This window comes from Molothrus ater, chromosome 19 (assembly GCF_012460135.2).
Source record: "Molothrus ater isolate BHLD 08-10-18 breed brown headed cowbird chromosome 19, BPBGC_Mater_1.1, whole genome shotgun sequence".
Classification (NCBI taxonomy): domain Eukaryota; kingdom Metazoa; phylum Chordata; class Aves; order Passeriformes; family Icteridae; genus Molothrus; species Molothrus ater.
Window position 1 is genome coordinate 5,915,945 of NC_050496.2, and position 22,899 is coordinate 5,938,843.

General features: G+C 51.0%; 3 protein-coding genes and 1 long non-coding RNA gene across 6 annotated transcripts in view; 3 read left to right on the plus strand and 1 right to left on the minus strand.

Annotated features, from left to right (window-relative positions):
- The window catches only part of ACSF2 (acyl-CoA synthetase family member 2), a 36,014-nt gene extending 31,548 nt beyond the window's left edge, over positions 1-4,466 (plus strand). Inside the window, exons 11-16 of the mRNA XM_036394745.1 lie at positions 1,806-1,913; positions 2,021-2,172; positions 2,613-2,754; positions 3,827-3,937; positions 4,098-4,166; positions 4,258-4,466. Of these exons, the coding sequence (XP_036250638.1) occupies positions 1,806-1,913; positions 2,021-2,172; positions 2,613-2,754; positions 3,827-3,937; positions 4,098-4,166; positions 4,258-4,308 (633 nt within the window). The 3' untranslated portion in view covers positions 4,309-4,466. The remainder of the gene's footprint in view (positions 1-1,805; positions 1,914-2,020; positions 2,173-2,612; positions 2,755-3,826; positions 3,938-4,097; positions 4,167-4,257) is intronic.
- A 406-nt stretch (positions 4,467-4,872) lies between these two features.
- LOC118693815 (uncharacterized) lies at positions 4,873-6,655 on the minus strand. The gene is made up of 2 exons (XR_004981325.1): positions 6,070-6,655; positions 4,873-5,335 (listed from the first exon to the last, which is right to left on the minus strand). It is a non-coding gene; the product is annotated as an uncharacterized LOC118693815 (long non-coding RNA).
- Positions 6,656-6,752: 97 nt separating this feature from the next.
- On the plus strand, positions 6,753-9,464 carry RSAD1 (radical S-adenosyl methionine domain containing 1). The gene is made up of 9 exons (XM_036394612.1): positions 6,753-6,887; positions 7,306-7,439; positions 7,531-7,735; positions 7,808-8,173; positions 8,263-8,326; positions 8,416-8,563; positions 8,646-8,700; positions 9,097-9,200; positions 9,275-9,464. The coding sequence occupies exons 1-9, from the start codon at positions 6,753-6,755 to the stop codon at positions 9,426-9,428; spliced, it is 1,365 nt and encodes a 454-aa protein (XP_036250505.1). The 3' UTR covers positions 9,429-9,464.
- A 464-nt stretch (positions 9,465-9,928) lies between these two features.
- MYCBPAP (MYCBP associated protein) lies at positions 9,929-21,603 on the plus strand. 3 transcript variants are annotated; one of them, XM_036394762.1, is made up of 19 exons: positions 9,929-9,975; positions 10,662-10,804; positions 11,727-11,874; positions 11,976-12,079; positions 12,563-12,737; positions 13,060-13,175; positions 13,853-14,003; positions 14,183-14,298; positions 15,015-15,115; positions 15,743-15,854; positions 16,187-16,376; positions 16,899-17,086; positions 17,638-17,784; positions 17,957-18,238; positions 19,031-19,152; positions 19,881-19,996; positions 20,454-20,575; positions 20,831-20,980; positions 21,453-21,603. In XM_036394762.1, the coding sequence occupies exons 1-19, from the start codon at positions 9,957-9,959 to the stop codon at positions 21,516-21,518; spliced, it is 2,568 nt and encodes an 855-aa protein (XP_036250655.1). In that variant the 5' UTR covers positions 9,929-9,956; the 3' UTR covers positions 21,519-21,603. The 3 variants fall into 3 exon arrangements, with proteins under 3 accessions (XP_036250655.1, XP_036250654.2, XP_036250656.1); XM_036394761.2 differs by lacking the exon at positions 21,453-21,603 and having other exon boundaries at positions 9,946-10,002; positions 20,831-21,427; XM_036394763.2 differs by lacking the exons at positions 20,454-20,575; positions 21,453-21,603 and having other exon boundaries at positions 9,946-10,002; positions 20,831-20,993.
- The last annotated feature ends 1,296 nt before the right edge of the window (positions 21,604-22,899 follow it).

Consider the following 22,899-nt stretch of genomic DNA (forward strand, 5'->3'; position numbering starts at 1 on the left):
CAATTAAACTGCTGGAGCGACCCGGAGAGGCAGCAAGGATTGACTCAGGGCTTGGCTGGGATCCTGGACCAACACTGCAATTCATCCAGCAGAGTAAAACAAAAAAACAAAGGCACTGGGATTTTTAATAAGTGTTTAAGGTCTTGGATTTGGGTCTGGTCAGTCATTTGATCCAGCCACAGGACTCGTATTAATGGGTGGGAGAGAAATCCAGTCTGAGCATGAGACGCTGTGGGTTTGCACCCAGCTGGGAAGTTGTACTTGTGTCTGGGAGCAGAAGCCTATTCACAGTTGCTCCCTGGGGGCTGCCAGGCTCCAAGCAGAGCAGTTTGCACCAGATGGTCCCTGCAGCATCCTGGAGAAGTTCTCCTCCAGATTCCTGGATAAAAGCAGGGTCCAGCTTGGATTCATGCTGACCCTGGTGCAGTCAACAAGAGCATCAGCCATTGTGACAGACTGTGCCCAACATGAGATCCTGCAGCAGCTCCAAGCAGTGGAAAGCGCCAAGTGCTCCAGGGTTATTACACACTGTTGTACCCCATACCAGTGTTGTCTTCAGCTCATTCACAATATTTTCATCCTTGTTCACGTGCTTCATCATAGTCCTTTGCAAAGCTCCACATTAATTTGGGGCACAGTGCCTGGAGTTGGGTGAGCACCACGACCATGTAGGCACACCTGGGCATTTACTCTGAAGGAACTGACCAGATCTGGGTGCCAGGGCAATTTGGGGGTGAGAGCTGCTCACGTGTTAGTCTGGAGAACTGCAGGAGAAATGAGGAAATACTTCCCACATCAGCCCTTTCACAGCCATGCTCTCCCAGCAAAGCAGCCACAGGTGACATTACTGGGATGGCATTACTCTGAGTGGGTCAGAGACACCAGAGCAGTGTTCCAGCAGCTCCCACTGCTGAAACACAGCTCCCAAGAGCTGGAGATGTAGCAGCAATCCTAGCAATGGTGCAATTGGTGCAGCTCAGAGCTGCTCAGGGCACCTCCTGTGCAGCTCCTGCTGCCTCAGCCTGGCCACTGAGCTGGGCATAATTTTCCTGGAATTTTCCTCTGAGGAGAAGTGACCTTCAGCTAAGGTGGCTCAGAGCCTGCCATAGGGATTAGCTGTGAGGGAGGTTTAGCAGCAAGAAGCTTTTGTCCTGCTGTGAGGCTTTGGTCTGTAAGGGCAGCTGTGCCAAGTGTTGAGCAGCCTCGTGATGCCTTACAAGGATTACAGGGGCTGATGTCTGCAAAAGGATATGCAGCAAGCAGCCATGCTGCAGGACACAGTTTCCCAGAGAGGTCTGCTGCTGGCTCCAGAGTTTTTCCAAAGTGATGTCTTATGTTCCCTGAGTTATTAGAGATGCAAGGTGAACTCAATACCTTGACTGCAAGGGCACCAAGGCAAAGTCAATGTCTGGCAGAGATGGTACGGGACAGGGCTTGGAGAAACAAGGGTTGAAAAGAGGATGGTGAGCCCTCCAAGAATAGCAGTTGGGGTGTCAAAAGTACATGACACCCCAAGTATTGTGGGTGATGGAGTCAGGAGTACTGTGAGGGAGATGAAGAAGGCCATGGCAGGCAGGTGCAGTGATGCTTTAACTCCTGTTTCTCCAAGACTCTCTGGCAGAAGTGTCTGGAGGGCCCCATCCATAGCCAGCAGAGCAGGACTTCCTGTCACCTGAGTGGCTTGGGAGAACATCCTCCTCACACCCCACTCTTCCCTGCAGTCATGACCAGCTTTGTCTTTCCTGTGCTTGAAGCCATGTGATCCCCTTTCCCCCTGAGACACATTTCCTCTCCTGTGTTTGCAGGTTGCCTATGGGACCACAGAAAACAGCCCGGTCACCTTCATGGGGTTCCCCAATGACAGCATCGAGCAGAGAACTGAGACAGTGGGATACATCTTTCCCCACACAGAGGTGACCATGACCTTTCCCACGTGCTGCAGGTGCTCTGCCAGCAGCAGACCTCACTCCATCCTCCTTGTCTGGTGCTGATGAACAACTAAGCCCTTCTTCTCTTCCAGGCAAAAATTGAGGATCCAGAAACAGGGCAATCTGTGCCTCTGAACACTCCTGGGGAACTTCAGATCCGTGGCTACTGTGTCATGCTGGGCTACTGGAATGACCCTGCCAAGACAAGTGAAGTGATCACTGCTGAGAGGTGGTACAAGACAGGGTGAGTCTGAGAACTTCTCCCAGATGGTCCCACGGGGTGGCACTGGATGAGGATGCATGGGTGTGTATAGGAGTGCTTGGCTGGGATTTCCAATGTAGAGAAAACTGTCACAGCTTATCCCTCTGATCTGTCTGTGACACTTAGAACTGCTTTTAGCACAGAGCCCTTCGTGCTGAGTGTCCCCGGAGAGGGGGATTGTCACTGGCCATTTGTGCATGGAGGGATTGTAGGGGTACAGGGCAGGGCCAGGCATTGCCTCCCCCCTAAACCCTGGAGCTTGTGTGGATGCTGCCAGTTTCTGTAACAGGAGCTCTTTGATCTCTTCCATGTGCTCGGGTGGCACCTCAGCCATTATCCTCTGATACCACCCTGGCTGGGTGGGAGCATCAGCCATTCTTCCACCCAGCTGGGACAGGACTAGAAGGGCATTGTCATTGCAGGGACATCGGGGTGCTGAATGAGCATGGCTACTGCAAAATTGTAGGGCGTTGCAAGGACATGATTATTCGGGGAGGAGAAAACATCTATCCAGCAGAACTTGAGCAGTTCCTCCACACCCATCCCAAGGTTGAGGAGGTCCAGGTGAGTGGAAGGAGGTGGGGTGAGTGAGAATCTGGTTTTGGGAATCTTGTACATAAAGCTTCTGGGATTGCTGCTTGGAACCTGGTTGTCTTTCCCTGTTTTCAGCATCAAATTCCATGTAATATTGGTAAGCAAGGAGGAGGGAGAGGTTCATGGGATGGAAGGGGCATGGGGCATATGGATTGTGGCAATCCCCTTGTGTTCCAGCTGCATGTCTGCAAAATGCTTGTCATTATTCAGTTTTAAACTGCCTGTCCACTTTCATAACTCCCTCTGAAATTCTTACTCAGAAAGCAGTCTGGAAGGACAGTTTTTACTGATAATTGCTCAACTCTGACATCCAGGAAGACTCTTCCAACAAGCCCCTGGAGATGAGGAGTGAGACTTAGTTTCACTCCTTTGCAAGACAGCAAAGATTTCCAGGACTGAGCAGCTGCTCCCTGTCTGCTGGGATTGTTCTCCTCCAGGTTTTGTGCCAGACAAGTTTCCCCACAAATAAACTGCTTATTTAGTCAGAGTTCTGCCTGTGCCAGGCGAGCATCTCTCTTTGGAACAGTCCCAGTGCAGATGGGTTGCAAACCAGCCCTTTTTGTGGTTTCTAGGGCTTTATGTCACTGCTCTGGACTCAAAAGGATCAACGTGTCTCTAGCAGTTGGAGATAGTGGTTCAAGGCAGGGAATGACAGTAGGATTCTTGTGGAATAGTGGGAGCAAACTTTGGAGAGACCTCAGGCTTGGGAAGCCCATTTCCTGGTGTCACAGGCAGAGGCCCACTAAGATCTGTGATTATAAGGGTTTCAAATAATGCTTTAATTCAACCTCATCCTTCCCCTGCCATTCCATCTGGAGATTCCGAAGCACTCATGGCAGCCTACCAAGTCTCCTTGTTGTTTGTGAAACCTCTTGCCCCAATTTTTTGGAAGCAGAGGGATGATGACAGGTCCATGTTGCATCCACAGTGCTCCAGCACCCTGTGGTATGGGGTCAGGGAACACACCATGGGCCAGCACACAGACGCTGTGGGAGGCCAGGGACATCCCCAAGGGTCATACTGTCCATCTCTCCCAACCCAGGTGGTTGGTGTGAAGGATTCAAGGATGGGAGAAGAGATCTGTGCCTGCATCCGACTGCGGGCTGGGCACGACTGCACCAAGGAAGAGATTAAAGCTTTCTGCAAAGGGAAGGTGGGTTCCCAGTCCTCAGTTTCCTTCCAGACCAGTACACCCAGTGGCTGCTGGGAACTGGTGGATGAAAGCCCATGGATTTAGAGCACTGGGGGACCCAGCCCTGGCAGTGCCAGGCTGTTCCTTTCAGGTTGTGTAGCCTTAGTTTTTCTCTTCCCAGATCTCGCATTTCAAGATCCCACGTTACATTGTGTTTGTGAGCCAGTACCCACTCACTGTCTCAGGCAAGGTAAGAGGGGGCTGGGGCAGGGCAGGAGCCCTGGCATTCTGTCCCAGCTCTTCTCTGAGTCTCTCTCCCTGCTCTCTGCCCTCTATTCCAGATTCAGAAATACAAGTTGAAGGAGCAGATGGAGAAGCACTTGCAGCTCTGAGACTGGGAAGGCAGAGCAAAAAGCAGGATAAATCAGCTCCATTTCAGTCAGCTCTGAGTCTGGTTTTCACCTGTGCCTTGGGCTACGCAATGGAGACTTTCCCTGACATCAGGCTGATGGCACTTTTAGTCAATAAAACAGAGCGCCTTTTTTCCCCAGGTGGGCTTGTTTCTTTGCCAACAGAAATACTGTGGTGTGAGGAAGGGATGCTCATTTCTGGAGTTCTGTCCAGTTACTGAAAGACCTTATGAAGATTTAAAAATTTTGAGTGTCTCTGAGCAACTTGGCTGCAGCCGTTTTCACAGGAGTTGAACATATGCTGGTGGGTATTTTACTGACACTCTTAAGTCCAAATGCCCTGGCCTGGCTTCCCAGGATAGGTGATACCTTTTCTCCTTGGATGCTGTAAGACTCCTGGGTTATTTAAGAGCAACTGAACTTGAAATAAGGGGCAGGGGTTTCAGAGAATGAGACTTTGCATTGGGGCTCTCTAAAACTGGCTGGAAAAGCTCACTGTTCCCACACCTCCCCCAGGTGTTTCCCCAGAAAAAACCTTCTCCAAGGTAGACATGGCTTTGTTTATTTTGTTGTTTTGGACAAGATAGACAGTAAGGTTGTTGCAGAAATACCAAAATTCTTGTCCCATCGGCAGCGTGAAGCAGAGCGTGCCTGGGACAGCATTTTACGGGAGTTATTTGGTACCTCCCAACCATGAAACACTCCTGTGAGAAGAGGGATGGCAGAGCTCCTCTTTGCCAGCAGAAGTGTCCCACCCCAGCTGGAAAGCAGATAATGTTGCTGCCAACTCTCGCTGACCTCCCGCTGTCTCCCTCCTGGTTCCTTTCCCCACAGAGCTAATGCCGGGCCCCTTCCATGCTGCAGCTTCCTGCAGTGGGTGGAGGGCAGTGGCACAACAGGGAGAAAGAAGAAGCGTCAGCAGGTCTCAATCCTTCATCTCACAGCTGGACTGTGGGCTCTACCCATGGAAGCAGACGGCGGGGCCATGTTCCCTGTCCACGTCTGCACTCTGAAAGAAAAAGACATGGGTGGTTTGTGTCAGACTCCTTTTGTACATTGTCTTTCCAGCAAGTTCTTCTCCTGTTCCCACACTGCTCATGGGACTGGTTTCAGCACTGATCCTTCCACATTTCACTCAGGTCTCCTCCCTTTCCTGGTTACCTCTGTCACCTTCCTTCCTGAAGGAAGAACTTTTACCTACGTGATAGGAGCTGTAGCCAGGGACCTTGGGGACACAGAGGGCCTCTGTGACTGATGTCTAGGGAAGGACTGTTTACCTTCTTTTGCTTCCCACAGCCCTAACCCAGGTGCAGGACAGGCCTGCAGTGAGTGGAGTTTCTCCTCCCCTCCCTGATCAGTACCTCCACACTTGGCACAACCCCTACCCTGCCCACAGGTGCCCCATGTACTCGCTGTAGATGGGGGGCAGTGGATAAGAAATACCAGTGCCACCAGCCCTGGCTGGTGAGGACAGACACACTGCTAAGAAAACCAGTGGGTCCTGGTCACAGCCAGCAGAGGGGGAACAGTCCCTGCCACCCCACTCCTGCTCCTGTTCTGGGAGTGGGGCAGCACCATCCATGGGTATGAGCCCTGGCTGAGCCTGGTCCCAGGGAAGCCTTCCCTACCATCCCATGCCTTCCCCAGAGCATATCCACCCCTCACCAGCCAGGACACCTCCCGCAGTTCGTCCTGCCCCTTCCCAACCCCTGGGATTATGCATCCCCGGCTGTAAATACTCACGGAAGAGGAAGAGCTGGCTATTTTGGCTGCCAGTGGGGTCTCGGTGTGTGCAGTGCTCCAGGCTCGCTCTATGGCTTCTGCCCTGCCCCTGCCTGAGTCCCACTCTTGTAGTCCTCGCTGCCGGAGGGGGATTTCCTGCCCGGAATCTCCCCGGAGAGGGAAGGTTACATCAGGGGTGTTTTACACCGAAATACGCGTTACTGGCCTGGGAACAGGAATCTGCAGTCCCAGCCTTTGTCATGGGCATTTCAGAGTTCCTCGTGACTATTAATACAGACAACTACTGACGTCGGGGTTCGTCAGCTGCGGGTTTGCACAATCCTGAGTGGGGACAGGCCACCTTCCTCCGCCGAAACTCCGGAAAACCCTTCCCGGCCCCGAGGAGCAGCTGAGGAAGGATGCGGGGGCAGGTCCCAAACCTCGTTCGGACCGTGCGTCTGGGGAGGACACCGGGGGAGGACACTGGCCCTGGCATCCCCAGCACCGGGAGAGGACACTGACTCCTGCATTCCCGGCTCCGAGGAGGACACTGACCGCAGCAGCCCCGTCATTCACAGCGAGCATCTTCCACACAGCCCCGTCGGGAGCGAAGGGCTTTGCCCCCGATCCCTCCCCCGACCCCTGCGCCCCGCCCCGGTCCCGCGCAGGCCGGGGGCGGCCCCGTTCGGTGCCCGCCCGGTCCAATGGCGGCGGCGCGGAGCTGGCCGCGGAAGTTGGCGGCTGTCGCTGGGGCGCTGCCCGGCGGGGGCGGCCCGGGACGAGCACCGGGACCGGCGCCAGACACGGCCGCCCCCGCCACAGCCGCGCTCTACGTGCACGTGAGCGGGGACACGGGGGGACCCCGGGGTTTGTGTATGTGCAGGGGCGCCCGGGAGTCACGGGTTTGCACACGTGGGGACACACGTGGGTCCTGGGGCTTGTACTCCTTGAGGGGCACGGGGCTGGCACAGGTGGAAGGTGAATGTGGCTCCCTGGGGCTCACTCACACGTGGGTGCATGTGGGACCCCGGGGCTTAGACTCATCGGGGAGGGCCCAACCTTGAACATGTCATGGGGCTAGCCTGAACTGAGGGGTCCTCGAGCCGTGCACATGAAGGGGCACACCTGTGGGTCGTGTGCCTTGTGGGGCAGGTGGGGGGCACTGAGGTCCATGCACTGGGCTGGGGGTGTCCCCCCTCGAAATAGAGTGGCTAGGGATGAGGGCATGGCCGTCCCCCACACGCCCCGTGCCCGCAGTGGCCCTACTGCCGCAAGCGCTGCTCCTACTGCAACTTCAACACGTACGTGGTGCCGGCGGTGGACGAGGCGGCCGTGCGCTCCTGCCTGGTGCGGGAGGCACAGACCCTGCTCCGCCTCAGCCAGGTGCACAGGTGGGTGCACAGGGTGGGTGCACAGGGTGGGCTCAGGGGGAGTGCTGGGCCCTTCCTGCCCACCTGCAGCTTCCCACCCTCTGCCCCACAGCGTCACCTCCGTCTTCTTCGGCGGGGGCACCCCCAGCCTGGCCAGCCCCGGCACTATTGCGGCAGTGTTGGAGGCTGTGGCAGGGGCTGCCCACCTTCCGGCTGGTGCTGAGGTCACGCTGGAGGCCAACCCCAGCTCCACCAGCGCATCTGCCCTTGACGGCTTCAGGGCAGCTGGGGTGAACCGCCTCTCCATCGGCATCCAGGTGAGAGGGGCTCTCCCCGCCGCAGCCGCTGCAGCCCCCCGTGGCCCCATTGTCACCGTGCTCCCCCCGCAGTCGCTGGATGACGCCGAGCTGAGGATGCTGGGCCGGGAGCACACAGCGGCAGAGGCACTGAAGGCTGTAGAAGCGGCTCGGGGGCTCTTCCCTGGCCGAACCTCCATCGACCTCCTGTTTGGGCTGCCGGGACAGAGCCGGGACGCCTGGGCCCAGGGGCTGGAGGCGACCCTGAGGGTCTGTGACGACCACATCTCCCTGTACCAGCTGACGCTGGAGCGGGGCACGGCGCTGGCAGCGCAGGTCAGGGGCGGGGCCCTGCCCGCACCCCCCCAGGATCTGCTGGCTGACATGTACCAGACGGCCCGGAATGTGCTGGTGGCCGCCGGCTTCCGCCACTATGAGGTCTCCAATTTTGCGCGGAAGGTGGGATGGCCCCCATGCTGTGTACCCCAATGTCATGCTGGTCCCCCAGCAGGCTCAGCCACTCCTCTCACGCCAGGGCTCTCCCCCAGGGCGCCCTCAGCACCCACAACCTCTCATACTGGCAGGCTGAGCAGTACATTGGTGTGGGGCCAGGTAAGGGGGTGATGGGGGGGCCAGTGTGGGGGGGAGTGTGTGGCTATGTGCCCCGTGAACTCCATTGTCCCCCTACCGGGCTGCTGCAGGGGCACATGGGCGCTTCGTGCTGCGGGCTGAGGGCGGCTGCGGCCGGGAAGCTCGTGTGCAGACCCTGGAGCCTGTCGCCTGGATGCGGGAGGTGCAGAGCCAGGGACACGGCACCAGGAGTCGGGCGGTGCTGAGCCCACTGGAGCAGTGAGTACTGGGGTCCCCCCCTGTGCCCCCTCCCTGTCTGTGCTGCACCACAGCTCTCTGTGGTGTCTCTCTGTCCCCACAGGCTAGAGGAGCTGCTCACCCTGGGACTGCGCACGGATGAAGGCATCACACACAAAGTGAGGAGCCATCTGTGGGGACAACCCACATCGACCCAATGCTAATCATAGAATGGTTTGGATTGGGTGGCACCTTAAGGCCCATCTTGTTCCGCCTCCTGTTGTGGGCAACAGGAGGGACACCTTCCACTAGACCAGTTGCTCTGAGCCCTGTCAAACCTGGCCTTGAACATTTCCAGGCATGTGGAACTCTGGGCAACCTGTGTCAGGGCCTCACCACTGTCACAGGAGAATTTCTTCCCAATATCTAATCCAAATTTGCCCTTTCCATCCATCCCTTTTTCTGTCACTCCACTCCCTTCTCCAAAGCCCCTCTTCAGCTCTCCTGCAGCCTCTTTGGGTAGTGGGATGCAGATGCCCCATCACTAACACCCTTCTCTTGCCCTGGGCACACAGCGCTGGGGGCATTTCTCTCCACAGCTCAGCCTGCAGGCCGTGTTTGGAGAGCCGGGGGAGGCTCGGGCACTGCAGCAGGAGGGCTGGCTTGTCCTGGACAATGGGTGAGCCCCGGGAGCTGTGGGCAGAGCCGGGGGTCTCCCTGGGGCACGGGCTCTCACCACCACTTCTTTCCCAGTGGCCTGCGGTGCACCTGGGCCGGCCTGGCCGTGCTGGACTCGCTGCTGCCCGACCTGCTCTGGCAGCTGCAGCGGGTGCTGGGTGCTGCCCGGCTCCCACCGAGGGCAAGAACGGCAGGGGAACGAGGCGGTGGCGGGGCGCGAGGGCTGTAAGCGGCCACAATGGATAATAATGGATAATAAACCACAAGAGCGGTGTGCTGGCTGAGGGGTGTTGGGGCAGGGGCGCTGGCCGGGGGAGGTGTTACTGCACGGCAGGCTCCTGTATCCCGGTGTTCCGGGTGTCCTGAGGCCCGGTGTCCCGTGTCTCTGGTGTGCGGGTATTCTGGAGTCCCGGCACCCCAGTATCCTGCTGTGTCCGCGGATCCCGGTGCCCCGCCACCCTCTGTTCTAGCCCAGTGTTCGGGGTCCCGGAGCCCCAGCCTCTCAAGATCCTCAATGTCCCCTTGTCCCCGGCCGTGTCGCAGCAGCACCGCGCATGCGTGCCGGCAGGCGGCGCATGCGCATGCCGGGCCCCGCCCGGGGGAGCGGTACCGCGGAGCCCCAGCAGGAGGCGGTGCCCGAGGCCGCTGCCGCCCGCGCGCCCTATCGCGCCCTATCGCGCCCTATCGCGCCCTATCGCGCCCTATCGCGCCCTATCGCGGCCTGCGGCGAGGCGGGCGCGGTGCCGGTGGCCGGGACATGGCGTCGCGGGGGGGAGGTCGGTCTCGGAATCGGAGTCCTCCTGGTACGGCGGGGAGCAGGGTGCGGCTCAGCAGCGGCCGGGCCAGGCCGGGCCTGCGGCCTCGGCGGGGCCGCGGTTGAAGCGGCCGGAACCAGCCCCTTCCCCCGCCAGTGACCTCCTGTCATTATTTTCGTGGTTTTGGTTTTAAAAGCATCAGGTCCCACCGGGAGGGGCCCGCAGGTTAAGGGGGAACAGCCGCTGAGTTCGGCTTGGCCCGCAGGTGCCGGAGGAGCTGCCCCGCACCCGTTTGTATTTCAGAGCTGTTGTGCCACCGAACAGCTTTTGAAACCCAGTGCTTTGTTATCCGAGTCGTGCTGGGTGAGCGCAGGGAACCTGTGTGCTTGTACTTGCAGCTACAGTTGGAAACTTCCCAGGAATGCGTTGTTCCACCTGCAGGGATCTGTATTTATTTGCATTTATCTTACCGTTGTCTTTCATCTGAATAAAGTGTGAGACAATTCACTCCTACTTGACCCACTTTGGTCTTTGCAGCTTCTCAGAGGTTCACTCTTTCAATTACAAGAAATGCTGAATTTATTGTTTGTTGCAACGTTAAAGAGAAATAATCCCAAAACATAGTTCAGCTGGAAAGCATTAACCAGCCTGAGAGGAATATGGTCCTTTTGGGAGACTGAAAAAGTCTCTTCATCTGTTTTTTTTAGGCAGGAAGGAAAAGACTTTTGAACAACCCTGTTCAACAACTGTAGAAGAGCCTGAGCCTGAGCCTGAGCCTGAGCTTGTTCCATATATTCTGCAAGGAGAGGACATCCAGGCACTTGAAATTAAGGCGGAGGACCTGGAGAAAGTATGTATGAGTATTTTTACTGCTAGAAACAGCTGCCTTAACAGACACTCCTGTTGGGTGTTTAACAGAGGGTGCTGCCCATTTACTTAAGCCAAATGTCACTCCTGCAGCTGTGTTCTCATGCCATTTTGTCTGTCAGGTTTTTTATCATGATAAAATGTCAGGTCATCAGGTTCAGTTGCTAAAAGTAAAGGATTATAGGTGCCTATAGAGTCCCTTCAAATGGAAGGATAAGTCATCTGTATCTTCAAAATTACATCTTCAACTTTCTGATGCAATAAGACCTGTAAGTTGTTTAGTAGCTCTCATGGCTTTCCTTCCAAAACTCAGATCACAGTGTGTGAGTGGAAGCATTTGAGTGACACAGAAGCAGAAATCTCTTCTGGAAAGTGATTTAAAACTCTCCTTTTGTGCCCCTGTTATAAACCAAGATCCACAGAAGTAAGACAGTAACTGAGGTGGTATCTGCACAGCTGTTTAAGGTGTCTTGTAGGGGAAGAATCATAGAAGATTTGGCTTGGAAAGAACCTTAAAACTCCTCTATTTCCACCCCCCCTGCCATGGACAGGGACACCTTCCACTATTCCAAGTTGTTCCAATCCCCATCCAGCCTGGCCTTGGACACTTCCAGGGATGGGGCAGCCACAGCTTCTCTGGGCACCCTGTGCCAGGGCCTCACTACCTTCACAGAGAAGAATTTTTCCTAATGTGTAATCTAAACTTACTCTTCTTTGTCTACTTTGAATCCATTTCTTCCTTGTCCTGTTGTTACATGTCTATGTGAAAAGTCCCTATCCAGGACTCGCAGCACCCTTACCGGAAGTGTACTGATATGACTACTGTGTATATCCTAAAAGGATCAGATGGAATAAAGGTGAGTCAGTGTGTACCTAACTGCACTTTGACTGTTTACTTCCTGAAGCTTCATCCTCCACGCCTTGCGCGTGATGCTGGGAGAATTCCAGTTTGGAAGAATTACCTTGTCCGAAAATACCGACCCAAGGAAGTGGCACATCTCGTAGCACATCCTGTTCCCCCCAAGGCACCCAGGGGACCACTGACTTTTCCTGGTAGGGTTCAACTTCACATCTTACCTCTGGGTTTTGGTTTTGCTAAGCCAAATTTTAGTGACCCGCCTCTGGGGTTGGGTATTTTTATATGTATGTTGTAGGATCAAGACAGTTTGATGATGGCTGTGAAGAGATCCTCCCTCATCATATTTTGGGAAGTCTCCAGGAGTTAAGGATGGAAGCCTTGGCCAAAAGAAACACTCAGGTTGGTTTGCAGAGTTAGGAAAATGGTTCTGCATAGCACTTTTCCAGAGGTAGAGTGTGGTGCCTGCAGTACCTTTCGATGCTTTTCTGCACCTGTCAGGAGCAGGGCAGGCCTGAGGTGTGGTTTTTCCAGCCTCATCACACTCTGGGGGAGGGTTTGTCTTTGGAGAAACTGCACCATCAGGTTTTGGAGTCCTGTGTGCAGGACCAGGTCATGGAGGGAACAATTACACAGGCTTCCTCTTCCCTATGTGCCCTGCTGATGGTGTCAGGGAAGAGCTGGTGTTGCAGCAATGCCATTGCTGGAGTTTCATTACTCAGATAAACACTTCCATTGTATCTTAGTGTGTCCCCACTGCCCTGGTTTCCTTCCTCTCAGATTGCTAATGTAACAGTGCAGTCAATCTGAAGAATTCTTCTCCCCTCTTCCATTCCTGTTTTGGTGTGCATGGAGAGGTTCATTTAATGTTTCATTTCTCATCAGCTAGCAGATGCTATTAAGGTTCCTCATCCAGATGTTACTGCAGCAGCTTTAGAAGAGGAACATGGAGGAGAGGAGAAAGCAAAGGCACATCAGGCCCAACTAGCAGAGAACAAAGCTTTCCAGAACTGGAGCCATCATATGGCAATGAGGAAAAAGCAGGAGAAACGGCTAGGAGGTGAGAAAAGCTAAGGAGGTCTCATTCTATGAAATTCTGTGTGCAGGTGGAGAAGTTTGATGTTGCCACCTCGAATTGCACTAGTCATTGCCCACCAGGGTTAATCTCATTGCCATTGCAGTCTAATTCCATGTTCTCAGAGCTCCCGCTGCTCATGCTGTTTGCTCTGGATGTGGTGGAAAGGTGAGCTGGTGGCTCTGGCTGGGGAGAGGGCAGTGGATTTGGCAGGGAACAGTGTAAGTGGGTTACAGGTGAACAATAAAAGTGGCAAAGGGTGTGTCCAGAAGTGCAGCACCAATGATTTGATGTTTTTCATTTATAGAAATTCTTCACAAGCCAGAGAATGAATTGCTGATGAACATGTCAGACAATTACAGGCAAATCCAGGAAGAACGTGACCTCATTGACCAGAGTCTCCCTGCCCTATTTCCTGGAAAGGTGAGAGCCCCACTTCCTGTGTGTCCTGATTGTGCTGCTCTTGCCACACAGCACAGACACTCTTCTAAGTCAGTCTCTGAAGTGCTGTCAGGAGATGTTTATCAAAGCCACTCTGAATCCTTCAGCTTGGTGTCTGAGCAGAGCTTTCAGGGACATGAAAAATAAAAACCTGAACTGTGCTATCCATACCAGCCAGGGGAAAGTGGTGATGAGCAAGTGGCATTTCATGATTCTCACTAAAGACTGTTGTGCCCTGGGAAGTGGCATAGGAACATGTCACAATTGTTGTTCCAGGGGCAGAAATATCTGATAGCTTCGGGCTTGGATTTTAGTAATTGCCATGGAGAAAAGGGCATGGGTAAGACAGGAGGGTTATGGGAGTATCATGTTAATTTTTTTTTCACATTTATAGCACTGTCAAAGAATTTGCATTTGTGTGAGGCTTTATTTTAATATCATTCAACCTTCATGTGCACTAGATAGAAGAAAGTTCATCTTTGACAGCAGCCTGATAGAAATTTTGGCTTCCTCAGCGGAAATGGATAATTCATAGACTTTTAAAATGCTCGTATAGTCAGGGTTAGACCTCTTCTTTTTAGCTTCAAGTGCCTCTGAAAATAGCAGGTAGTTGCACCATTATCCACAACAATCAGTGGGAGCCTTGTTTCCCACCCTAGGGATACCGAGTGGGAAGCGAGTTCTGGAGCCTTCCTGAGCAAATTGGGGATGAACTCACCGGGCTGACTCTGACCCTGACCCGGACAGAATGTGGGCACCCAGAACCACTCACTCATGTGGGGAAACCCCGAACTGTCCAGAGGGAAACAGGTAAGGGAACACTGCAGAGAGGTGATTCCAAAGAAATGGGGCACAAGTGTGAAGAAGCAGCTCCTTCCCTGTTGAGCCTCCTCTTTAAAACACTACAAGGCTAAAGTTTGGCAGAGAATGAAATTTGATTAGGCGTGTGGGTGTGTAGAGAGTGAGCTCTTGTATTGGTATTTCCACAGGTCTGAAGCCTCCGAAGAAGATTCCTTGCCACCTAAACTGGGATAAGAGTCTTTTCCTGAAACATCGACGGCAGGAGCTAAAATCTCTCCTAGAGGAGCTGGGCTTTTATAAGCCGGTAAGACCAGAGGAACAAGGACATTGGTTGTGTCTCTTGTCAGGTGCTGTAGAGTAAGAAAATTATCAGGAGTTGGATCTGAAAAAAGCATTAGGAAACTAAAACTTGGTCCCGCAGTGTTTTTTGTGGAAGTTCCCACATTTCCAAAGGGCCACACCTATGAAAGAGTTGTCTGACCTCCTGAAGTGCTGCATGGAGTGGTCTAGGGGCCTCAGAATGGCACCCCAAACCAGCAGCATGCAACTTCCAGGACCCAGGCAAAGAAAAACCTGCCAAGTAGTGGTGCAGGACTTTGATTTAGTGCTGTGGGGCAGAGGGAAGAGATCTTTACCCATGTGGAAGACAGACTCTGAAATAATCTCCTGAAGGCAGGTGGCCCCTCCTCCTGCAAACAGAACAAACCTCACTTTTTCTGTCTTTGAAACCTGTCTCTGAGGATGAGGAACATGTGAAGGACACTTTCTCTGTGTCCTTCTGCATGTTCTCTCCTGTATCACTGCTAGTGGGGAATGCAGTCATCTAGGATTCTTGGGAATCTCAGAATTGGTTCTTTTCCGTGTCCCTTGAGCATCCTTTGGATGCCTCTAAAAACCATTGTAGGAGCAAGATATCACAACTTCACTTTACTTGGCTGAGTTGGTGCATTTGTCTGGTGTTTTAATGTCCTTTCTGTGTAAAAGAGCAACTGTGAGTTGATAATTTCTGTGTATGTCCAGGATCTGGAAGGACTGGAGGTGATTGGGAAAGGGCAGCCTTTCACATCTGTCTCAACTAAGGCTTTTCTACATACCGCCATTTCTGAAGAGATTGAGATCCTGTAAGTTCTACTTTGTGGCAAAATAAAGAATTTTGGGTGTGCAACATCAGTCTGTGAGGATATCCTTAGCTGTTCTTATCCAGAATGGAGACAAGTCTCCACTGGGACACAATAAAAGGCATATTCTTATATTATAATCACCAGATCTAGGAGCCTTTGTGCCTGGGAGCCTTGTGTCTAAGGAGCAAGAATCAGAGAAAAGTTTTGTTGAGGTTCTTCCTCCAGTCTTCACTCTGTGTGGCTTCAGAGCTTAGATCAGGCAGGGTGGGATTCTACTCTCAATTACCTCCATTTGATTGAATTTTTCTAGCCTTCCGTCATTACTTTCCTAGTTTTCCCCATCCTGTCCATCTGTAACAGGCACAGCCTGAGAGCCTCTTGTCCTTTTTCACTCATGTACTTAGACAGGTCTCATTCTTTAATATTTTGGCTGTCCTGTCCTCTTTGCCAGTGACACGTAGCTAGGTGGGTCCACCACGTCTGCAGGGCTCTGTCCCTAAAGAGAGTACTGTGTGAGAAAATAATAAATGGGATTATTTCTTACAGGGTCTTGTAATTCACCCCTGGTTCTCCCCTCTCTGGAAGTGAATTTCATTCCATGAAAATGCTGGCTTTTGTTTTCTTTAGCAGTGACCCCTTAGGTGACTCCTTCACTGAGGTTCCAGAAGCTGAAAAGGTTCCATCTTTAGTTTTCTGTGGCGAGCCTGCTCGTTGGATCAAGGGCATCACTGCTTGCAGGGTAATTGTGAGATTTCAACTGTTTAGTCAAGCTAAGCCTATTTGAGCTCCCAAGTCACAGTTGCACAATAACTGTCATCCCAAAGCCACAGAATGGGGGACTTACTCTGAACATAGTAGAATATCCCTGTATTTGCTCCAGAGAGATCTAGGAACAGAAGGGCTCTGGTTGTGATGTGCTGTTCAGATTCCCAGGCTTTGTCTGTAAAATGGCTACTTCTTTGGACTTGCCTTACAAGTTCTCCTACCAAGGCTTAACCCCTTATTTGAGCTATGAGTTCTTGCAGGATAAATCCCACCAGATAGAGTAGAAATTGTTTCTCTTCCTTGTAGAAGGAAATTGGTATTGCTGCCCGCCTCACCTTTGAGACTCTGGCTAGTGAGAAGGCTGAAAGCTTCCTGACAGTGACCAATGATGGCAGAGCTTCCATTTGGTACAACTGGATGAGGCTTCCCCAGCAGATCCCCTCCAGAGAAACCAAGGGGAGGAGAGTGCCCTGCTTTTACTTTGATACCAGACCAGGTATGAGACCTGCTGGTCTCCAAGACCTTTGTACCTCAAGCATAGAGCAGGAATTTGGGAGTTACCTGGGATGTGGAGTCTGACTAATGGCAGAGCACTGCTGGGTGATTTCTCCTGAGGAAGCCACCCTGGGTGTCAGAGCTGACTCACCCCAAAAGAGCTGTGCAAGGCAGATCCCTCTCCTGGAACTTAAAGGAAAGGAGGTTGCTTCTGCTCTGAGTGTAAATGGGTGGAATATTGAGAAGTGAATAATTTTCTGGTGGCAAATGGGTAATAATCTTCTGGAGAGAAGACTGAGCTTGCTGTAGAAGGAGAGTGCAATGGAAATAAGGCCAGTTCAGGAACATAGAGACTGAGAGTAACTCTGGAAGGAGAATGATAGCTGGATGAAGTGTGATAACCAGCTAAACTATGGGGAAAGAGTCTCCTAGAGAGATAAGGACACTTGGGATGGTGTTGGAAAAGGGTCAGGCTAACCAGGTGGCCTCTTGCACACCCAATGCATTTTCTCTCTTATTTCAGGTGTAATTTTGCCTGGAGAAACTCGGAGGTTTTCTTTTATTTTCAAGTCAGAGAGAGCAGGCATTTTCAGCGAGCCCTGGGAATTTAGGACACATCCCCTGTTATTAGGAGGAGCTCTGCTTCAGGTGACCCTTTGGGGAATTGCTGTGTATGAGGATAAATTGGCTGACTTCAGAGAGAAATTGGAGGTAACCAAGCATGTAGCTGGGTAACTGAGCTTTGAACTTTATATGCAAATAGAGGATAAGGGTGGGAGTGGACAACATGGTATTTTTATTGTTGTGCAATTACTGCTGAGAGTGAGATTTACAGAATGTCTGCACATACTTGAGCAGGTTTGCTAAATGACATGAGGAACTCTGCAGTCTATTGTAATGTTGTTACTAAAGACATGACTGTGTCTCCTAAAGTGTTCACACTGGTCCTTTAAAGAATGAAATTTCTGTTGGTAATTAATTTCATTATTTACTTAATGGGAAGGGGATTGACTGTTGTACTGATAGCAGTTAAGGTATAAATTGAAAATTACACTATGCTTTGAAAAGTATAGTTTGGGGGCAGGATTTGTAGAGTTTATTTGAAAAGCTGTTGGAAGTATTGCTCTGCTCAGCAGGGTTTGCAGTTGTTCATGTCCTTGTAACTCTGTATAATGAATAGTGTGGTTACAGGTGGGACTGAGTTTGTGTGTTTGCATATGGAATGGGGACTCACACATGTTGTTCTTGTTGTGGTGTCTCAGAGTGAGCTGGCTGCTCGAGAAGGTGCTTCTATAGTGAAAGAAAGCCTGAATGAACTTCTTAAGCCAATTCGGACACCCGAACGCACCCCATCTCCTGTGGATGCCTGTGTCACAGAGGAAGAGCTGTTCCACAGGAAAAATCCCGAGGTGATGTTTGCTATTGGATGGACTGCACAACTGAAATAAGTGGGGAGGGCAGACCCATGGGGCTGCTGCGTCCCTGGGATTCTGGAGCTGGCAGTCTGCCATGGAGGCTTTAACAGCTGGATTTGAAGAGAGAAGATGCAGCTCATGTTTACCTTTTCCCCCATTGTCACAGTTGCATTATCAGCATCAAGTGGTAAAGCAGCTGCATAAACTATGGAGACAGCACCTGACTGTGCCTTCAGTCTTGGAGGAGGAAGTGCCCTTGGGCCAGAGGAGCACTGCAGAGGACATGGAGTATCAGAAGAGCACCTTGGAGCCTTCCTCTGTCTGGAGCAGCACCACTGAGCTCCCATGTGGGAAGCACACATTAGAGGATGCTCCAAGGGAAAAGAGCACTGAGGAGGAAGAAGCAGGTCCTTCAGGATGGAACCTTTCCCTCGAGGACTTTAAACAGGTGGGAACCTCTGTTCCCACAAGCTGATGGTGTGTTAATTCCCCTACAAACAGCCCAGCCTACCCCAGTGTGGGCCCACCCAAAGGGCTGCTGCCAATATGCTGGGAGTTTGCAAGATTTATGATGTGTGTTGGCTCTGCTGACCACACCCTCAGTGCTCTTGTAAAGAGATTCCCAAGAGAGGCTTTGTGGGCTGTTGTGTGAAGAAGAAAAGAGAAGCACACAATATAATAGATATTTTAAGCTCTTCCCCCTGTTAGCTCTCTGTCATCCCAGGATTGAATGTGGGGGCAGGCTGGGCTTACAGCCTCCTGTAGCTCCCCCAAGGGCTCTTCTCCTTGGAGAGCCCTTCCTATTCATCAGAGAACTAGGGGGGCACTCATGACAGGCTGTGGATAAAATACAGACCTCCTTTTATTAAAGCAAGAGTGCTTTGGATTCTGTCAATGGTTTTTCTGTAGTGCTCTCTTGGAAATCTCTCTGTTGCTTTTATAACTAAGCTTTACTAGGGAGCCTTCTAGCTTGATGGAATCCCTGTTTCCCAGAACACCTGAAGCTGCAAAGGGACTTAATAGCGGTCTGATGAGGGAATCTGGGTTTGTTCTGCAGATCTTGGGTATCTTGGCCATATCCTAGCTGTGTAGGAAGCCCCATCTGGGTGTGTAAGTGCCCAGTGCAGCCTGGTTTCAGACCGGTGTCCAGGAAGAGAGCTGTGGGCTGCTCCACTGAGCTCAGGGACTGGGAATAAAGACTGAGAAGTGTTCCACAGCCCCTGTGAATTTTCTCTCACAGGCTATAATGTCAATCTCCGGGGAGGAGCAGCAGGAAGAAGCACTGACCCAGCTCAATAAGGCTGCTCTGGAGCTTTGTGTTGAACAGAGACCAACTCAGTTAGACCTTCTGTATCCACTCTGGTGGGTTACCTTTGCAAGGAAAAGCTTGTGAAAACATTGTGTGATCAACAGCCTCAGCAAGCTCTCTTGCAAGTGTTGTGATTCAGAGTGCACATAATTATAGGAGGTCTAGAAGTCATCTTTACACTCTGGTTTTTTATAGCTTAATTGTAGCAGCTGTCTAGGACCCAAATGCCTTTTTTTTTCCTGGAGATAAGTTTAGAATATTAAATGCATGTAATTTTGGAGAGTGTACAAGATTATTTCTGGCAAGACTATTCCAGTCTGTATTTATGAAACCTTTGGGTATTTTCTGTACCCTTTTACTCAGATAACTGTCTCCTCCCTCATACAGTCTCTCTGTTCTTTGCTCAGGCTTTCAGACTGTAAACACATCAACAGCTTTGAGCTGCTTCTAAATTAGAAGGATGCAGGTTCCTCTTGGTAAACACAGAGCAGGTAGATTTACCAATGTGTGTCATGTTGAAGAGCAGACCTAGTTTCACAGTAATATTTATGGGTTCCTGGAAGACTGTTGATATGCAAACCATTGAGACCTCGGAGGGCTCTAACATGAAGAAAGCAATTTAGCATCCCCCTGCACAGATATTTGGACAGTGGGTGCTGTTTTGTTGGTTTAGTTGCACAGGGCAGCTGTCAGCTATAAGGTGCCTTCACTTCTGGGCACAGGGTCAAACCAAGTGGCAGTTGCTGCACTGTCTCCCTTCTGATCCTGACCATTTTCTCAGCCTCCAGCTGTGGCGTGGAGCAATTGATGACTTGGTGAATCACTCTCTGAGGCTGAGATCCGTGCTTGGTTTGATTAAGAAGGACGTCTATGCAGAAGCTGTTCCAGAGGAAACAGGTAAATGGTGGTTTTAGCACAGCAACTGCTTTCTGTGGGCTGTTGGAAATGCAGAAAACATGATGAATTTGAACTGAAATGTCAATTTCAACATGTCTCCCTGAGGAAGAAGCATCAGGAAAATAATTGGCAGATTGTGTGACAGTAACAATACTAATTGGGATCCGTGGTTTGGCATCAGGAAAAAACCCCACAAAAAAAGCCTTTTAATTCAGCTAGGTCTAGCCATGGTTTTCATACAGACTGACCCAGCAAATTCTGCCTCAATGAGACCTCTTCATACCTTATTTAAACAAAGAAGTCTTCAAGGTATTGTTTTTCAGTGCAGTACATCTCAGATTAACAAAAAGAGTATAATATATTGCAAAAGTATCACATTCCCACTGTGCTAGTGCAGTGGGATGGACTTTCTGGATGTGTGGATGCTTTTGGTTAATTGAAATCCTTTCTTTTGTAGAGGAAGTAAAGCAAGGAGGAGCAAAAAAAGGAGGAAAGGAAGACAAAATAGCTACTAAGAAAGAAGAGAAAAAGGATAAAGAAGGCAAAAAAAGTAGAGGGACATCAGGAAAGGAGAAAGCAGTAGGTGTTGGGATGCCTGGTGAACCCTGAGTGCTGGGAACAGTGTGATCATCCTGAGGTTGTGTATCCTCAGTTTGAACTAATTTCCAACCCAGTGAAAGAGGTGCTGCTGCTGGGAGATGCATCTTGAAGCAGTCTGATCAGTGTCCTGACCTACGTCCCATTTTTCCTTGGTCTGTCCCTGATTAGGATCATTCAGGCAGCAGAAAGCTGAAAGCAAAAGATGAGAATCAAGTATCTTCCATTTCTGTGCAGGTCGTGAAAGGAGGAGTAGAGTCCATCAAAGGAAGATATGAGAAGCAGAAGGTGAAAGAGGAAGCTGCAACTACAGTTGGGGCAGAACCTGTTCAGGAGCAGGTGGACTCTATTTCACTTGAAACATACCGGGAAAAGCTCTACATTGAAGTGAGTCTAACCAAAGCTTGTATCATTGTCAGGGTTTTGTTCTTTTCTTGTAAGGCACACTGAGGCTCAGGGGGAGAGGCAAGCATTTTGTTAAACTCAGAAAACTGGCAGACATATGTCCCTTGTGCTGCAGCAAGGTAAGTGTGAAATCCAAATTAATTTGTTTCAGCCTGGAATCTGTTAGCAGAAATCCAGCCATCACATAGCCACATGCGGGACTTCTATCTGGGATGTCTTTAGCATTGCTTGCAGACTCTGGAGGGATCAGCTGAATTAATTGTATCTCAGATAATGTTAAACACACTTCATAGCCAGGGAAGTTATTACTAGAGCTCTGACAGCAGCAGGCTCCCACTTCTATGTGGTTGTGTGAGTGCCCATATGAAAATGTACCTCAGAAACCATCTCTGTCAATCTCAGCCTCAAGATTTCCTCATGTGTTTTCACTGCAGCTGTCTTTGAATTTCTGCAGGTTTACAGGCTGCTGGATTCAATGGTGAGCAAAATGGTGTCTTTATTTGAGGATCTAAAGCAGTAACATGCTCTGAAGTGGGAGTGAAGCCCTTTGTATGTAGAAATATGCTTGCTTTTAAAAAAATAAAATAAATAACCATATTTACACAGATGGAGTGGAGATTCTTCTTTCTGAAGTGATTCAGTGGTTACAAATACCGGGCTGCTTCTTTTCTGACACACTGTGATGTGAGACTATTGCTAGATCATCTGTTACTGCTACAGATGATGCTTGCCAAGAAGAGACAAGTCAAGAAGTAGCACCACTCAGAAAACATTAAGACTGGAAAATACTGGTATTTCTGCTAAAGGAGAATTTAAAAGTGCCAGTTAACATGAGGTATATTCTTTGTGTCTTGATTCTGCTTTGCTAGCAGATGAGTGAACAGGATGTCCTTGTACTCATGAATACTGGTACCAGGAGAGTAGACAAATCCATCCTGGGTTTTAGCTTATTTTGGGCATCTTGTCCAGTCTCTCTTTGGGACTTGCTGACAGGAGGCTTCTCTGAGGCATTCTGGATCCCAGTAAAAACACTGTCCCAAGGGGTGTGCCACCCTGCCTGGTTTTGCACTCTTAGATTTCCTTCTTGTGATGATCTTGCCATCTCTTTCCATTGAGCTCCAGGTACCTATACCCCATTCTGAGCCAGGTTTTACATGCTTCCTTCCAAGACTAATCACTCTTAAATGAGTGAAATTTGTGCTATAAAAGTTGTGAGCCGTGCTAAGTCCTCCTGTTAGAGCCACCCCTCCTGTCTGTCCATCTGCCTTGTGTGTCTGGGCTCCATCACCATTTTCCATCTGTATGCATCACTGCTGGAATGGGGCTTTTTGTGGAGGCATCCCAGGCCTGCATGTGGCACATTGGACTTGGAGCAGGTTCTTGAGGCAGAGTGAGCTCTCTGTGGGGTCTGTCTTGGCCTGGTGTCAGTAAGTGCCACCTTCCTGCTAAAGTTGCTGGACAGCATTCCCCAGAAAGGCTTTGGCCCTGTAGAGCAATGACATCAGTGTAGATCATTAATTGGGGATGGTGATCCCACTGGAGCTCTTAAGCAGCAGATGCCTATCCATGCTCAGCATCGCTCAGCCATGAGTTCAGTGGCTCCAGGTGTGCCCCTTGGGCACATGCCCCTGTCCCTGGGCTGGCACACGGCTTGCAGCTGCACATGTAGTGTGAAATGACTGCTCCTTCTGCTGCATTGGTGTCTTCTGCTTTCTCATTTTAACTCCTGTGCTGTCCCTGGGGAGAGATCTATTTCTCCCCTTGGCTCCCAGCAATACCATGTCAAAACACAGCTTGTTTTTTTCACTGGCCAGGTGAGGCTCCTCATCTTTTGAGATGTTTTCTCATAGTGGGGTGTGGGGAAGCATTTTGGCTTCTGTAGCAGCAGAAGCCTCCTGTGG

Coding starts and splice junctions, on each gene's coding strand:
- RSAD1 (XM_036394612.1), top strand. CDS start 6,753: ATGGCGGCGGCGCGGAGCTGGCCGCGGAAGTTGGCGGCTGTCGCTGGG. Junction 7,736..7,807: donor GCCTCTCCATCGGCATCCAG/GTGAGAGGGGCT, acceptor CTCCCCCCGCAG/TCGCTGGATGACGCCGAGCT. Junction 9,201..9,274: donor TGGCTTGTCCTGGACAATGG/GTGAGCCCCGGG, acceptor CTTCTTTCCCAG/TGGCCTGCGGTGCACCTGGG.
- MYCBPAP (XM_036394761.2), top strand. CDS start 9,957: ATGGCGTCGCGGGGGGGAGGTCGGTCTCGGAATCGGAGTCCTCCTG. Junction 18,239..19,030: donor CCCTCGAGGACTTTAAACAG/GTGGGAACCTCT, acceptor TTTCTCTCACAG/GCTATAATGTCAATCTCCGG. Junction 19,997..20,453: donor AGCTGTTCCAGAGGAAACAG/GTAAATGGTGGT, acceptor TTTCTTTTGTAG/AGGAAGTAAAGCAAGGAGGA.